The 14,998-nt window shown below is 42.7% G+C and overlaps 1 protein-coding gene and 3 non-coding genes across 6 annotated transcripts; 2 read left to right on the top strand and 2 right to left on the bottom strand.

Moving 5' to 3' along the window:
• Positions 1–257: 257 nt before the first annotated feature.
• Positions 258–329, bottom strand: trnad-guc (transfer RNA aspartic acid (anticodon GUC)). The gene has a single exon. It is a non-coding gene; the product is annotated as a tRNA-Asp (tRNA).
• Positions 330–576: 247 nt separating this feature from the next.
• On the bottom strand, positions 577–648 carry trnad-guc (transfer RNA aspartic acid (anticodon GUC)). Its single transcript has one exon. It is a non-coding gene; the product is annotated as a tRNA-Asp (tRNA).
• A 142-nt stretch (positions 649–790) lies between these two features.
• On the top strand, positions 791–862 carry trnad-guc (transfer RNA aspartic acid (anticodon GUC)). The gene has a single exon. It is a non-coding gene; the product is annotated as a tRNA-Asp (tRNA).
• A 107-nt stretch (positions 863–969) lies between these two features.
• uimc1 (ubiquitin interaction motif containing 1) lies at positions 970–13,555 on the top strand. Of its 3 annotated transcripts, none has more exons than XM_087174359.1 (24): positions 970–1,027; positions 1,371–1,453; positions 1,774–1,847; positions 1,970–2,100; positions 2,294–2,378; positions 2,671–2,789; positions 2,902–3,082; positions 3,280–3,446; positions 3,594–4,298; positions 4,759–4,819; positions 4,945–5,051; positions 5,643–5,764; positions 5,984–6,242; positions 6,336–6,440; positions 6,535–6,590; positions 7,316–7,515; positions 7,919–7,980; positions 9,273–9,405; positions 9,491–9,781; positions 10,039–10,120; positions 10,220–10,343; positions 10,432–10,480; positions 10,612–10,645; positions 11,304–13,555. In XM_087174359.1, exons 4-24 carry the CDS (start codon positions 1,990–1,992, stop codon positions 11,482–11,484), a joined length of 3,234 nt encoding a protein of 1,077 aa, XP_087030485.1. In that variant the 5' UTR covers positions 970–1,027; positions 1,371–1,453; positions 1,774–1,847; positions 1,970–1,989; the 3' UTR covers positions 11,485–13,555. The 3 variants fall into 3 exon arrangements, with proteins under 3 accessions (XP_087030485.1, XP_023263444.1, XP_087030484.1); XM_023407676.2 differs by having other exon boundaries at positions 978–1,027; positions 1,371–1,462; positions 10,220–10,322; XM_087174358.1 differs by having other exon boundaries at positions 978–1,027; positions 1,371–1,462.
• The last annotated feature ends 1,443 nt before the right edge of the window (positions 13,556–14,998 follow it).

The raw sequence follows: 14,998 nt of genomic DNA, 5'->3' as shown, positions 1-14,998 counted from the left end.
GCTGAGACAGAGGAGAGGAGAAGCTACTAGCCCTCTCTCGCTGTCACTTCTAGTCGTGTTGCTCTCCTCCCCAGTAATGTTAAATTTAGCACAGAAAAAATATAATAGTGGTAATTTAAATAGCGGTTCAGGGGATTTATTAACCCTCAGGGGTCCCTCTGTCCTTTTTTGGACATTTTCTTCACTTTTCTTTTTTGATTTGCTGATCATTTTGGCTGTGTTACAGCTGAAGGTATGGAAGTTAAAGAAGTCATTTACTCCCCGTCGGGGAATCGAACCCCGGTCTTCCGCGTGACAGGCGGAGATACTGTCCACTATACTAACGAGGAAGTTGCAGGCAATCATGTGACTCATTCAACGATTCAGTGGACAGGTTTCTCACCTGAACTTTACAGTTGATAAATTCACTTGTTTAATCTGCAGTGAAGTACATTTCATTCGGCAGTATTTCAGGCTGACAAAAAGTAGTGCCATAGTATCAAGTATCGTTATTATCACTATTATCATCATTATCATCAATGTGGTAAAGGGACTTTTTTTTTTTTTAACTTCCACAGAAATAAACAAAGTTAATTACTCCCCGTCGGGGAATCGAACCCCGGTCTTCCGCGTGACAGGCGGAGATACTGTCCACTATACTAACGAGGAGAGGTACTGACCCATCGTTGAGCATCTCCGAGAATTCCCAGTGGATGTCGGTGTCTTATCAAATTATGTTCACACATTTCACAAAAGACACAGCTAAAGGTGTATCCACTGGTCAGATTGGTCATAGGCCAGTCTCTACCTCTCCTCGTTAGTATAGTGGACAGTATCTCCGCCTGTCACGCGGAAGACCGGGGTTCGATTCCCCGACGGGGAGTTTTTGCAGTCGTTTCAGTTCATGAAGGCACCATCCGACGACTTTAACTAACAGTCTGTGAATGCAGCGCGAAGACTGCGTCGTTCTACGTTAGTTGCGTTAGTAGTCACGTGATTCCGTGAACAGAAACAAACATGGCGCCGCGAAATTGATCAAAACTCTTCCGTGAGTGTTTTTAAACTAAAAATTGTTTGATTTATTGTTGTTTTTCAGTTGCTGCTGGTCAAATAAATAAACAAGCACATAGTATTTGATTCAATCATACGGTTATTAAAAAAATTAAAACGAAAATGCGAATGCTATTTGTATTTTTTAGTGTCTCGTATTCACTTTGCTTCTATATGAATCGATGTTTTCGCGCTGTTTTGGCAAATTTTAAACCTAAACAGAAGATATTCGCAGCGACTGACCCTGTTAATATGAGCTGGACTCGTTAGTATTTAATTTCAAATGTCTTCAGTCATCCCGTGCCTCTGACTCAGCTTTTTCTTTTCTACTTTTAACACAGAGGTCAGATTGTTTTGGGGTCCACACTCGAGCCGCCGGGACCGATGAGAGGAAGAAGAGGACAGGCTTCATCGTCATCATCAGGTAAACCAGGTAAATACTGCCGAGAGTAGCAGTGGCAAGTGCTCTCTTGTTAGCTTTGCTGCTGTTTGGATGAAATCCACCTTGAACTACTTCAGTAAACTCAAGTTGAAGAGTTTGAACGGACAGCACATTTTTTTCTATCAAACATCAACAAAATATTTAATTTTTTAAGTTTTAAAAACAGTAAATTGGACCCAAACATTTGGATATAAGTGTATGTTTTTAAATTTCATTAAACACAGCTGTACATAAGAAATATATATATATATATTAATGAGTATGACTGTACATATCACCTTTTTGTTTGTTTGATTTGTTAGCAATCTGGGAGGGTGGCAGGTCGACATTAAGTTTGTCTGCACTTCTGAATGAAATCAACAGTATTAACTTCCAGGTAAGAACAGCAATAGTGCGGCTTAGTTTAAAAAAAACAAAACAAATTGTAAGGATAATTTGTGCAATTAGCTCATGTAGAAGGTGTTAGAGAAGTAATGTTAGTGCCTCTGTTGGTTGAAGTTCCTCAGGAGCAGATCAGGATGCCTCTGAGGAAGCAAACAAACAAGGATGCGAGTGACATTCCCTCTGAAAGCCAGCAGATCGACGAAAGCACACAGGAGCAAGAAGCTGTCGATGACGGAGACGACAAGGTAGGAGACTGTGAATATTAGCTAGAACCAAACTGAGATAAATACAGGTTCAGGTTTATATGTATAAACCCTAGAGTTACAGAGCAGAGCATCACTGTGGCTGAATAAACAAAAGCTGTGTCTTAACCGTTTGACGTTTAACAAGGCTTCGCGTGAACTTGATTAAACTTAAATCTGTTGTTTGTTCTTCCAGGACGAGCTCTCATCATCACTTCTGTTACCGCCAGTAGCGAGACACAAGCGCAGGAGAGAGAGGGAAAACAAATCCAAAAACAAAGGTACGTAGCACATGACCATGAAGGGTCAACTTTTACCTTCTTTTGTTTTTCTTTTGTGCAGGTAAACACAAGAGCAAGATCAGAAACTGTGTCCATGTAACTAGAAATAATTCTGAACTGAGCTGATTATTATTATATTATTATACAAATGTTGTTCGTGTGAGTAGAAAACAGCTCGTTGCAGTGAATCGATGTCCAGGCTGCTTTTATGTATCACACCGTCACCACACATGATACTGTGTGTAGAATATTTAGTCAAACATTGTTCAGAAACTGTCTCTGTTGTCGTCAGACATGACAGAGGAGGAAATGATGGACCTGGCCCTGCGTCTGAGTGAACAGGAAGCCAGTGACACGGCGCTCAGACTGCAGCAGGAAGAAGAGGCCGTGATGAAAGCCATTCAGGAGAGTGTGAGTACAGCGCTACTGATGATTTTAACATCTGGAGTAATTACAGCCAAGGATCACTGACGTTCAGAGCTCCTGGCGTCATCCTTCTCGTGTTGTTCTTCCTCTCTCGTAGATGGTCGGTCAGAAACAACCGTGCCCTCCTTCCCAGAGTCAGAGCCTGCTCGCCAACGCCGAGGCCTCGCTCAGACTCTGCGCTCGGCGGAAGCTCCTCTACTCGAACGCGAAGAAGGCGTCGGCCGTCGATCAGGGAGCGTCACAGGAAGTCTGCGCGGCTGAGACAGACCTGAACAGAGGTGAGCCTGCTCAAGTATGTTGTTAAATATCCTACGGTGCTTCGTAGGTAAAATTAGATTCAGCTGAAGCACCGCGGCAGGAAAGGAAAAATACATCAAAAGGTTTCAGGGAAAATAAATAATTTAGCTTTTGCTGGCATGAAACCAAACTGCTGAAAGTCCCATGGATTTGAAAACATGGCGTGTTTTATTCCCAGACGCAAAAGGAAGTGGAAATGAAAATAATAACAGGAATAAAAAGCGGAAAAGGAAAGAAGGAAGTCCTCTGCTGGAGATGCCGGATCTGTCCCAGACTCAGAAGATCAACCCTCAGGCTTCACCCTGCAGCTCCGAGGCTCTGTCACTGCATCTGGACTCACCGCAGGTTCGTCTGGAAACATCTGTCACTTTTTCTTTACTTCACATTTTACAGAGTTACAACGAATGGTTATTTATGATCACAATGATAATGTAATTGATGACTTTGTTTGACGTATATGTGTGTGTTTGTTTTCTCCTCTCTGTGACTCAGAGCTCTGATTCGACCCAGATCGAAGACTGTCAGCTCATTAAATCCCCCGTCTTCCCCTTGACCAGCTGCAGTGCAAAAGTTCAAGTCCCCCGGTTGAGCCAAGACCTGCTGGAGACCTGCAGGTCCTCAGGGTTTGTATTGTGCTCTCAGGACACCTTGACCTCGACTGAAATGTCTGTCCCCGCTCAAGTCAAGAGTCCGACGTTTCCCAAAAGCCCCAAAAGCTCCAGTAAACTCACAGCCTGTCCTAAAAGTCCTGTCTTCTCGGGGACCGATCAGGGGGACGACGGAGAGACGGAGCTGGATCCTGAGTATCTTAAAAGTCCTGTATTTGGCAGGACTACTCGGCGTGAGGGGTCTCCAAGTGCCTCCAAATCCCACCCAACCTGTGAAAACTCAGGGTTCATGTTCACTTCTCAGGACAGTTTAACTTCCTCTGTGAGGTCCACATCCTGTCGGCCTCAGAGCCCAGTATTCCCCAGAAGCCCCGGTCCTCTCAACAAGCCCGCCCCCCCAGAGAGACCAACAATCTGCAAAAGCCCCGTGTTCTCAGAGACCGACCGAGGACGGACGGAGCAACGTCACAGCTGCTCGACGAGCCCGGTGTTCAGCAGGACTGGACCACGACAGAGGATTCATCTGGACCTGCAGGACAAGTCTGAGGGTCCTTCAGGGATCAGGGATCCTTCTCAGGGTCCGGGGCAGGTGAGTTCAGGTGTCTGTGCAACGGGGGAGGACGTTTACAGATCCTTCAGTAAAAGTACTAATAACACTGTAAAAATACTCCACGACAAGTAAAAGTATGTGAGTATAATCAAGGTTTTTAACTTTTATTTATGGCTGGGCCTCAACTAATGAATGGAAATCATTAAACGTGATTATTCATTCATAAACGTTAGAAAACTGAAAAGAGTGGTGTCTTCAGACTTGACGGGAGTTTACTGTGATATAAGACGGGAAGCAGCAGCTGCAGCAAACAGCTGGAACTATGAAAAATTACATCAGTTATTAAAATGGTTTAAACTTTCTGACCTTGAAACCTGAAGAATTAATTTTACACACTGTTGAATAGTTTAACCTTTAACATATCGTATTTCTAAACATCCATCCAGACATTTGATAAGTTCCTGCTCGTTTCTTCTTCTTCTTCTTCTTTCTGCTTCAGGACAACAAGACTGACCTCAAACCAGACGGCAGTTTGAACAAGATCACCTCATCCCAGTCAGGTACAGTGAAACATCACTCACTCAGGGGTCAGGGGTCACGCTAACGCCTACATCGCTGATGTACCAGATCCTGCGTGTTGGTCAGAGGGTCTCTGCTCTTTCCTGACTGTGTCTCCTGGTTTTAGATGAAGCACAGGAGCCGAATGAGACGTCTAAAGGCTGCAGCTCATCGGAGAGGGAGCTGACCAGTGACATGACGCTGCTGTGGTCGGACGATGACGAGGCCGTCACGGTACAGAGACGCTCTCACTGTCACACAGTTTTAATCCTCCGTCTGGACTGATCTGATTTCTGATTCGACACATTTATTAATACTCATGACTGAACACACATGCTTTCCTGCTGCCTCCAAAATACTCACTACAGCACCAAATGTGAATTAATCCGCCGCTGAAAATAGTCCCCAACAAATGCACTTATTTCCCCCTGTTTGTTTATGACCTGTCGTGTCTTTGAGCTTTTACCTAGACTCAGCAGTGCGTTCTTAAATGATAAAATGACGTTCAGTGTTGGTTTGGGTTTTTAATATCACCAGACTTTGTCTTTAGGTGCCAATTTTCACCTGTTATTCACATTATAAAACACATTATATCAAATAAATTCGACACTTTACTTAAAAATATAATTAAATCATGTTTTTTTTCCCCATATAATCGAGTCATAGCCCTTATTTTATTTACCGCTCAAGCTTCTGAAGAGCAAACACACTTCAGTCGCAATTTCTCAGTAAATCTTTGCTTCCACTTCTTCGTGTATTTTTCTATATTGACTCTTTTTACTGTGTCTTCAGTTACATATCTAGTTAATTCTGCATCTGTTGCAGCCGGTCGGCTCTCCCAGCCCCGTCTTCCCAGAGGAGAGGCCTGGTCCTCGGGCAGATGGTCCGGCTGCGTCCCTGAACCACGTGACTGCAGCTTCTCCAGGGACGACCGGGTCCAACGGCAGGTAGAGAAATCACCTTCATCGTCATCAAAAGATCAGAGTTTCTTTATCGTGTATCAGGCTGGTAATCTGCTCCTGCTACAGTTGGTTTGGTTGTCAGCTGCTTCTGAACTTCGGTGCTGCTGTTCTTACCTGGAATTTAATACAGCTGCTTTAATCAAGAAGCATCTTTAATGTTGACGCTGGCTGCACTGCTGCGTTTCTCCCTCTGTTTGTTTCCAGCCTCAGGTGCGTCTCAGGTCGGAGTCTCGATCAGAGCGGCCCGGACAAACAGATCTCGCTCGGACCTTCTTCCTCTTCCACATCCACCTCGCGACAGCAGCCTTCCACCACACAGCGAGAACCACGGCCACCCAGCAGCGAGGGGGCGGTCGGCAGGACGTCACCCCCACCTGGGGAGCCTGCAGACGGACCAACGGTTCACTACTACTGGGGCGTTCCCTTCTGTCCACGAGGCCTGGACCCAGACACCTACACACAGGTGGTTTGTTTCATCGTATGTAGAAGTAATAAACACGCGTTCAGAGTCAGAGTCACGGAGTGGAGTCTAATCTGTGTCTGTCTCTGCTCTCAGGTGATCCTGGCTCAGATGCAGGTGTATGACAGGAGTCTGAAACAGGCTCAGAGGTGTCTGCTGAGGAAGGCGGAGTGGGGGGAGCCCATCCTGCCACAGCCAGAGGTACGATAATCGTCCTAACACACACACATAACCTGATGTTTCAAAGCAAATCACTGAACAAACAGTACATATATTTTATTTCTTTCTTTCCCAGAAATCCCCCTCACCCGAGCCGACCGTTGAATCACCTCAACATCACGTTATTCGAAGGTAAAACTCTTCTTCTCCTTCTTTTACTCCAGTTGAGTCAGAAACGAATCATTGTGTAGTTAAACGCTGAGACAGAGAGTTATTCACATGACTCAAAATAACTTGTTTCATCAAACAACATAAGAAGTGTGTTGTCAGCATCCTGTCGACATAGTCACACAGTTCTTACTAAATGTGGAGTAAGAACCTGTTTGTAATCTTGAGTTTCACAGTTTCCATATGATTTACTCTAAACCAATTGAATTAATACAATAATTAGATATTAGAGTGGAAAGAAAAAGTAAATAAGCCCTTTGTAGTCCGTATTTACCTATTAATGTTGTCTTAAAATATTGTCGGTCAGTAAGTGAAATCCAGATGTGGGCTGCCAGCTGAGATGACTCTGAAGACACAGACACACAATGAAAAGAAAGAAAGAAAAAGAAGCAGCTCAGAGATGGTTAACGTTTCGAAAGATAAAATATCCAATAATTAAATAATGTTTTAGTGATTTTATCGTGCATGCTGGCGACTTTTTAAAGTCTGCTTCATCGTGGTGTTTTCCAGTTTGAGCTGGACGCTGCACTGAGAAACAGGAAACGCCGTCTCTGTCTGCAGTGACGCCTTTTTGCCACTAGGTGTCAGCAGTCAGTCCGATCGCTCAGCTGCTTCTGTAGAGACGCCAACTTCAAATGCACAGTCTGGTTTGTTGAGTTCTCTGCCCCGTTTAACTCTCACCTTTTCAGACGTGGTCTCAAGCTGAGAGGCAACGGACTGCGTGAATCGGCTGACGACCCTCCTGCTGAGGCAGAGGAGGAGGAAGACGAGAAGGCCGGAGGGGAAGAGGAGGAAAGAGAGAAGGAGAACAAAGCGGAGGAGGAGAAGAATGAGCGGGGAGGAGGTGAAGGAGGACAGATGGACACAGATGACTGTGAGGTTTGTCCAGGTACGGCAAGCGCCTCGCTTTTATTCACATTTATACAACAGGCATTTTTCTACTCTAACTCCTGTTATTGATTTACTACATTTCCCAGAGTGCACTAGACAACCCTGAGAAAATGTCCATGACCTGATCCACACGTCACTTTCTCTCCTCCTCTCCTGTAGTTTTTTTATTGTATTGACGTCTCAGCCTTGTGGCCGAAGCTTAATTGTTTTGATGGATTTTCAAAATAAAAGAGGAGCTCAGGTAGACAACGTGCTTCTGATCTCATACGCTTGTGTTTTTACCCTCAGGTCAGCTCCCTGCTCTGTGGTGGAAGTTGTTACTTACAGGTTGAACTGAAACCTTCAGACTCAGGCAGCTGATAATGATCGGACAAGTGTTTTTCTTCTGTTTTTAATAACAGAAACACAACTGAGCGGCGACAGCACGCAAGATCTGACGATGATCACTGACGCTGGAGCCGAGGTGAGGTCATGTGTCCGGTCTCAAAAATACTCCAACTTTATTGGACCCAAGTGATCAGGAAATTTGTGGAAAATCTGTGAATTTTATTAGTTTTTATTAAAAAAATCAAACTTGAATGTTGTTGGTTCATGTGCTTGAGCTTGACCTCTGTATAATCAGAGTGGCCCGAGTGTTTCTGTAGTTCCCACAACGCCAGCAGAGTGAGACATCTTCTCTCTCTAGTGGATCACTTCACGTCAATTTTACAGGAGTCTTTATTAATCTTTCATTTATATCTTTAGATTTATTTATATTTATTTTCCTATCAATAAACACAGGAAGCTACAGCTGTTATACCACTGTTGATGCATATCAAATGAAGATCATTAACTCGCTGTCGAGTATCTACAACACTATTTAATTAATATGATAAATTAAAATCAAAGGTAAAGTTGGATAAATACAACACTGATAACTGAAAATCTGAAGTCAATATAGATATAATGACTGCTAGATATTCGTATCCTATTTGTTTTCTTTGTGTCAAAGGTTTGAAGTCATCTCAGTTTGACCACCAGAGGGCGCTGACGTGTTTTTACACTGTAAAATGTCTCCTACACGACATATCCTGATCTCAGTGGTTAAAAAAAAATCCTTATCAGAAATGTTTATGTAAGAAATCAGAAGGTTTTATCAAATTTTAACTTAAGTATCGGCCTAATTTCATGATTTAAGATGACCAACTCTGTAGTTTTAAACCAGGACCTTCAGTATTTGGATCAAATAGCTCTTGAAAAATAAGGTGTGTTGACTAAATTCATATTTAATATTGATTTAAATTCATATTTAATTAACACTGGGGTGAAGATGAGCATCAGATCGGACTCGGCATCGACTTAAATCCAGTGTGGAAAAGGAGTCCGATCAGGATCAAGATTAAAAAACAAACTTGATTGTAACATCCTCATCAATTAGTTTGTTTATCAAGTCACTTTGACTTCACAGAAGGTTTTACTTTCACTGTGCAGAGTGAAACCTGCAGGTTACAATCAGTCCAGACTCATCTACTGATAGATACAAAGGAGCTGAACGATCAGCTGATTGACAGGAAATTCATTGACAACAATTGAGATAATCAGTAACGGACACGAACAGAAGTTGTAACACGAGCACAGATGAGATGTTTCGTTCAGTAGCCTGAAAGATGTGAAGTTTAGATTTTAATCAACAACCTGACATGTTTTTGTTTTTTTGCTTTACCCTGATTAGCACACTAAGTGTTTACCTGCCAGGTGGCTTTGATTTCTCCACAGCTCCGACCTGAAAGCCAACATCTCCCTGAGGTCGAGGTGATTCTCCGAGACGATTCTTCAGCCAAAGCCGAGCCACAGGAGGAGGAGGAGATGGAGGTGGACGTGGACGTGGACGTGGACGTGGAGGTTGACGGTAAGGCCGCACAGTTACAACAGAAAACCTAAAAATGCATGTAAGCAGAAAACCTGTCTTAAAAACCGTGTGTGGCTGTTTTCAGCTCCAGTGGATGGAAAGACGGAGGGAAACGTCCCCATCAGCAGCCGAAAGGCGGAGGTAACGGGGCGCGGGGAGGATCCGGATGTGGAGGAGATAGAGGACAGAGGGCTGAAGAGGTCGACGTCTCCGGAACCAGAATCAGCCGCCGTCCCTGAAAGTCCTGAGACCAACGTGGACTGTCCCATCTGTCAGGGATCGTTCCCCGTGACAAAGATCGAGCTGCACGCGGCGTACTGCGACGGAGAGGTGGCTGTCGTGGACGAGACGAGGCCTGAAGTCGACCGTTTTCAAGGTGAGAGGAACTTCCTCCTTAACACCCGGCCTCCAGTTTCATGGCTGTGAACCAGTCAGCGTCCCATGAGGGAGGAGCTACTGTTTGGTTTTTGTAACGGTGACTTTTATGAGCAACGTCTCCTCACAGAGTCTCGTCTCCACTCATGCTAACTAGCTTTCAAAGCTCCTCAGACCGTGGTTTGTCGTTGTGTTGTTTCCTCTGTCACGCTCCTCCGACAGCGTCATATGACAGACAGATGTATGTTGTGTTGACAGCGTCACTGAAGCCACGCAGGAAGAGAACGAGGAGAGGAGAGGTCACGGCTGAAGAGACAGTGGACTCCTCCAGCACCGATAAGTAAGAAGCTGTGACCCGTCATCTTTACCTGGAGCAGCTGGAGTGTTTCCTGGCAGATTTCTTCTTATTTAATCCGGTTTTGGTCTCACGATTCCTCAGGCACCAGGAGAAGTGTTACATCTGTCAGAAAGCCGTTCCTCTGAGAGACTACAGCCGACACACCGAACTCTGCATCCGACGCCGGGCGTCCAAGACTGAAGCGGTAAGCCTCCTTACACACCGGGTAACGGCACCGCACACACTTTTTGGTTGAGATCTGTTGTGTTTTTGACGTGTAATAACTTTTCCCTTCTACGTTTCTGACCTTCCAGAGAGGAAACCTGCTGTCGGCTCTGGAGCAAACAGAAAGCAGGGACTCAGGTGAGTCTGAGCATCAAGTTATGACCAAGAAACCTTTTCAGAAACTGAGGAACTTTACCTGCTTTTCAAACGGAGGTTACTGTTACTGAGGTTACTGACACCTTGTTGTTGTTGTTGTTCTGTGTTCACAGAGGCCGGACCGTCTGGATCCAGACTCCAACCAGAGTAAGAGAGCTTAGAAAACAGGATTTATTTTACAGTAGTCGCTTTCATGGGAATCTGGTTTCAAAGCTGTCGTTTATGATCTTACATTTTAATTTTGTGCATCTCTTTACATTAATCTGACGGTCACAACAACATCTGTCAGACCAACGGTAATAAATTTAATACAATAAAAAAACAAAAGACAAAAATAATTAATCTGATAGGTCAAAATAGATAGATAAAATACAGAAACATAACTAATCCAAATAACTAAAATAAGAAAGGTTGGTGTGTACAAGAGAAAGAGGACGTTTGGGGAAAAGAACTTAATCCATCTTTCCCATATTTTCATGAATCTCTCCTGTTGCATCCTGATATATAAAATAATTCTTTCCATTCTAAAGATTTCATGAATCATGTCAGTGTTTTAAACACTTTCTAGTCGTGGCTTTCCAAAATAAATATCCATCCAAAGAAGAAGCATTTTCTAGTGGCGCTTTTGTTTATTCTGTAGGATTATAATGTTAAGAATAAGTAAGCTCTTAATCTGAAAGGTAACTGCTGCTGTCAGATAAATGCTAATGAAGTAACAGTTTAAAGTAGCAGAAACTTTACCTGAGTGCTGTGCGTGAGTACAACACTCCTGGATTCATGTTGTCGTCTACTCTTTCACTTTTAGAGAGGTCATCGACCTGCGGGACGACGACGACGACGACAATGAAGAGGTGGGCGCCGTCGCGGCGTTCAGGGTCAGCAACTCTCCCATCAGATCCTTCACTCCGATCTCGGAGGCCACCGACTGCCTTATCGACTTCAAGAAACAGCAACGAGGCAAAAAGCCGAGCCAAAGACGAAGATGAGGAAAGAAGACTGCGAACCGGAGCCTTAACTGAAGAACGATCATGGCGTCAGGACGTGACATCACATCACATCATATCACAGTTAGAAAATGACTGGACGACACCTCCTCCTGGGTATTTGTGCAGGTGAACGAACACAAACTGAACCCTTTGAATCTCACATCTGTCCGGAGTGCAGAGGAAACCTGGTCGTGACTCTTTCTGTGCCACTAAGTGTTTTTGTGTGTTTACGTTTGTTCGTGTCTCAGACTACCTCTTCACGTATCCACGCGTTTCCTCTTTGTTACTGGAGCTTTGCTCTCACACACACACACACACACACACACACACACACACCCACACACACACATTTACTGTCCTTGTCAGACTGGAAAACGAGAGGTGAAGTCACTGTGGGGATAAAACCACTTTTATCTGAGATATCTCAACAGCTACTGGACGGATGACAGTGACGGTTTTTACAGGCTTTCATGGTCCTCAGAGGATGAATCCTACTGGCTCCACCCATCTGTAACGTGCCGAACATTAGCATGCTGCTAATAATGTGCTCATTTGTTAGCATGCTCATGTTAAATGCTAAAAATTAGATACCAAAATACAAACATCCCAAATTTGAAAGTTTACTGTGTGTAATCAGTATATAAACATTCAACAAACGGTTTCTAACACACTACAGCGTGGCTGTAAGTGAAAGAAGAGCTGCAACGATGGACATGAAAGTTATTTAGCAACTATTTTTCTAAAACAAAAAAAGACAAATATTTGCTTGTTTCCAGCTTCTCAGGTGCAAGAATTTGTTGCTTTTCTTTTGTCACACACGATAATAAAGCGATTATCTTTGAGCTGTTGGTTCAAACAGGACGCGACGTCTGAAGAGGTCAACCTGGACTGTGGGAAATTATAACCACCATTTACTGTTTTCTGACACTTTAATTAATAGATTACTCAAACAATCAGCAGATGAATCTTAGTTGCAGCCCTAAAGCAGATATCATATTTAAGTGTTTACTAACGTACAGTATTTGTCAACAATTCTTACTTCACATGAAGATGTTTTTTAAATTATCCCAGCGGTGTGTGGTTCATTATCTGTTCATACATTCACAGGTGGCAAATACATAAATAAACACTTAGAGTCACTCACAGCTACATGATTACACATTTATATACTGATTATAACCGATTTAAAAGGGTTAATGCAAAATATTCAGTGTTAAATGGAGTCTGGATCCAGACCTCTGAGTCTGAACCACTGCACGCATATCTGATATCTTACTTTTAGTAATTCAGATTCAGTTCAATGAAAACTTTGTCGGCCGGATTAGAAATGATCTTTCTGTGCCAGTGTGGACGCAGGGCTGCAACTAACTTGTTAACTTATTTATTATTTAATCTGCTGATATAAATAGTAAAAGTCATAATTCCCTAGAGCCCTGACATCTTCACATGCCTCTCAAGCCAACAAATATATTTACTTAAAAAAAGGCAGAAGATTTTCACATTTGAGAAGCTGCATCCAGTGAAACTGACGTTTTCCACCAACGAGTAAAATCAGTTCGTAATCATTCATTTACTTCAGGAAAAAGAAACACTTTAAATGTCCATTTAGGCCAAAAGACAGAAAAAAGATTATTTTATTAATCAGTTATTTAGTCTTGAGTTTGCAGCCGTGTGGATCAATGAAATACAAAAATAATAAAAAAAATGTAACGTAGAATGTAAAATCTTTGAAACACCCGAAGAAACTTTTCACCTTCTGTCTCGGAAATCAAAACCTGTTTGTTTGACAATCCCTCGTCGGACACCTGCTCTTCATCCTCCTCGAGCAAACAGCGCGTGGAAGGAAGTGCAGTGAATCTAAAGCCTGATATCTCTGGATTTCCTCTTCTTCCTCACAGCTCTGTGAGGAAGGTTTGAGTTTCGTGCCGCTGAGAGTTGAACAGCAACAGAGGTGAACAAAGCCTTAAAACGTTTTTTTTTGGGGGGTGGGGAATTTATTTCAAGTTTGTTTTCTGTTCTGACGTGTTTTCATTGTGGACCATTTTCATAAAGGAAAAATATCTTTTCTCCATCTGCTCTCTCCTCTCTGGCCTTGAACAATGTGTCGGCACTTTAGCCTGAAGTTTGCAGGTTGAATAAGCAGAAGTAAAGTCTCTGTAACGCACCGAACGTGCATGTTCGCATGCTCGTTCGTTTTCAGAAACAATGAAAAATTCAGTTTAATCGTCCTTTTGTCCTTGAGAGAATCTTTCACCATGAAGCCACGGCTGATACAGAGTTTGTCCAACGCGCTGTGTCATTGTGGCGCTGAAAGTTTGAGGTTTGTGTTTCCTGTGAAACTTTGAAGCAATGCAGCGACGTGCCGGTGGTTGTTTTGTAAGACTCTGTCACAATGTTCAGTTGCACCAGCCGAAGCAAAAGTTCAGGAGGAAAAACTGTAAGCCGGATGAGCGATGACCTTTTACCATTTACCTCGTATTTGGGCATTTAGACATTTGTTCCTCGGGCTTCGGGCTTCAGCTCGTTCAATCTGAAATAAAACGGTGGAAACTACATTAAAGAGCAAAGTTCGGTTCATGTCTCAGCGCCACCGTCTGTGGTGGATGAGGTCAGAACAGTCACGTTCTCACACTCGAAACTGTGAAAACCGTTTTCCTTTAAGGAGTAATGTTGAAACAGAAAAGAGACATAAACTGTCACACAAAGTTTGAAGCACCTCATCTTCTTCTGCAGTGGTTTAATGGCAGCGACTGGAGAGTCAGCTGCACGAGCTCTTTATCAACCGGTCAACTCGTATTCACACAACAAACCCAAGTTTTCTTTTGCCAATTTTCTTGAAATTTGATTAAAATGTTATAAATAAATAAAATTATTACTATTAAAATTAAACTTGGATGGAAACTGGGTGTGCTCTAGCTTTAAGATTTCACTTCGAGGGAAAATGACTACAGAAAAACGAATACAGTAAATAATAGTCATTTAAATAATTTAAATGGTTTGTAAAAGGAAATAAAGATTTATATTTTTCCTTTAAACTTAATTTTCCAGGAAAAATCCCACATCTTTTTCAGCAGATTGAGTTGATCTGAGCTTGTCCATCTGCTGATGAAGATCATGTGATGTGACTGAAAGTCCAGAATAGCTAATCAAACCACCCTGTGAGATGTTTTCTCACCTGTGTTTGCTTGATTTAGAGACTAAAATCACGTTGTTGACAAAAAACACACATTTATTTTAGCTCAATACAATGAAAACTTTATTAGAACCAGATACAGTAAATAAACATGACCTGACCTGTTTGTCCATCAGTCAATATTCAAAATACTCAAAATTAGAACATGTTTTCATAAATATTTGAAGTTAAAAACAAAAAAATCGAAAACTGAAAGTGCTTAAATGAAACTTTGTGCAGACATTCATGATCCCCAGAGGATGAAATGTCATAACTCACAGAGGAAGCTCCTTAGCTCATAATTAATCATTAAAATAATTGTTTTTAAATTGTTAATTTACA

Source organism: Seriola lalandi, unplaced genomic scaffold, assembly GCF_002814215.2.
Source record: "Seriola lalandi dorsalis isolate HSWRI2012SDOR001 ecotype SW California unplaced genomic scaffold, Sedor1 jcf7180002054343, whole genome shotgun sequence".
NCBI classification, from domain to species: domain Eukaryota; kingdom Metazoa; phylum Chordata; class Actinopteri; order Carangiformes; family Carangidae; genus Seriola; species Seriola lalandi.
Note: the sequence above shows the minus strand (reverse complement) of the source record. Positions and strands in the feature narration are given on the sequence as shown.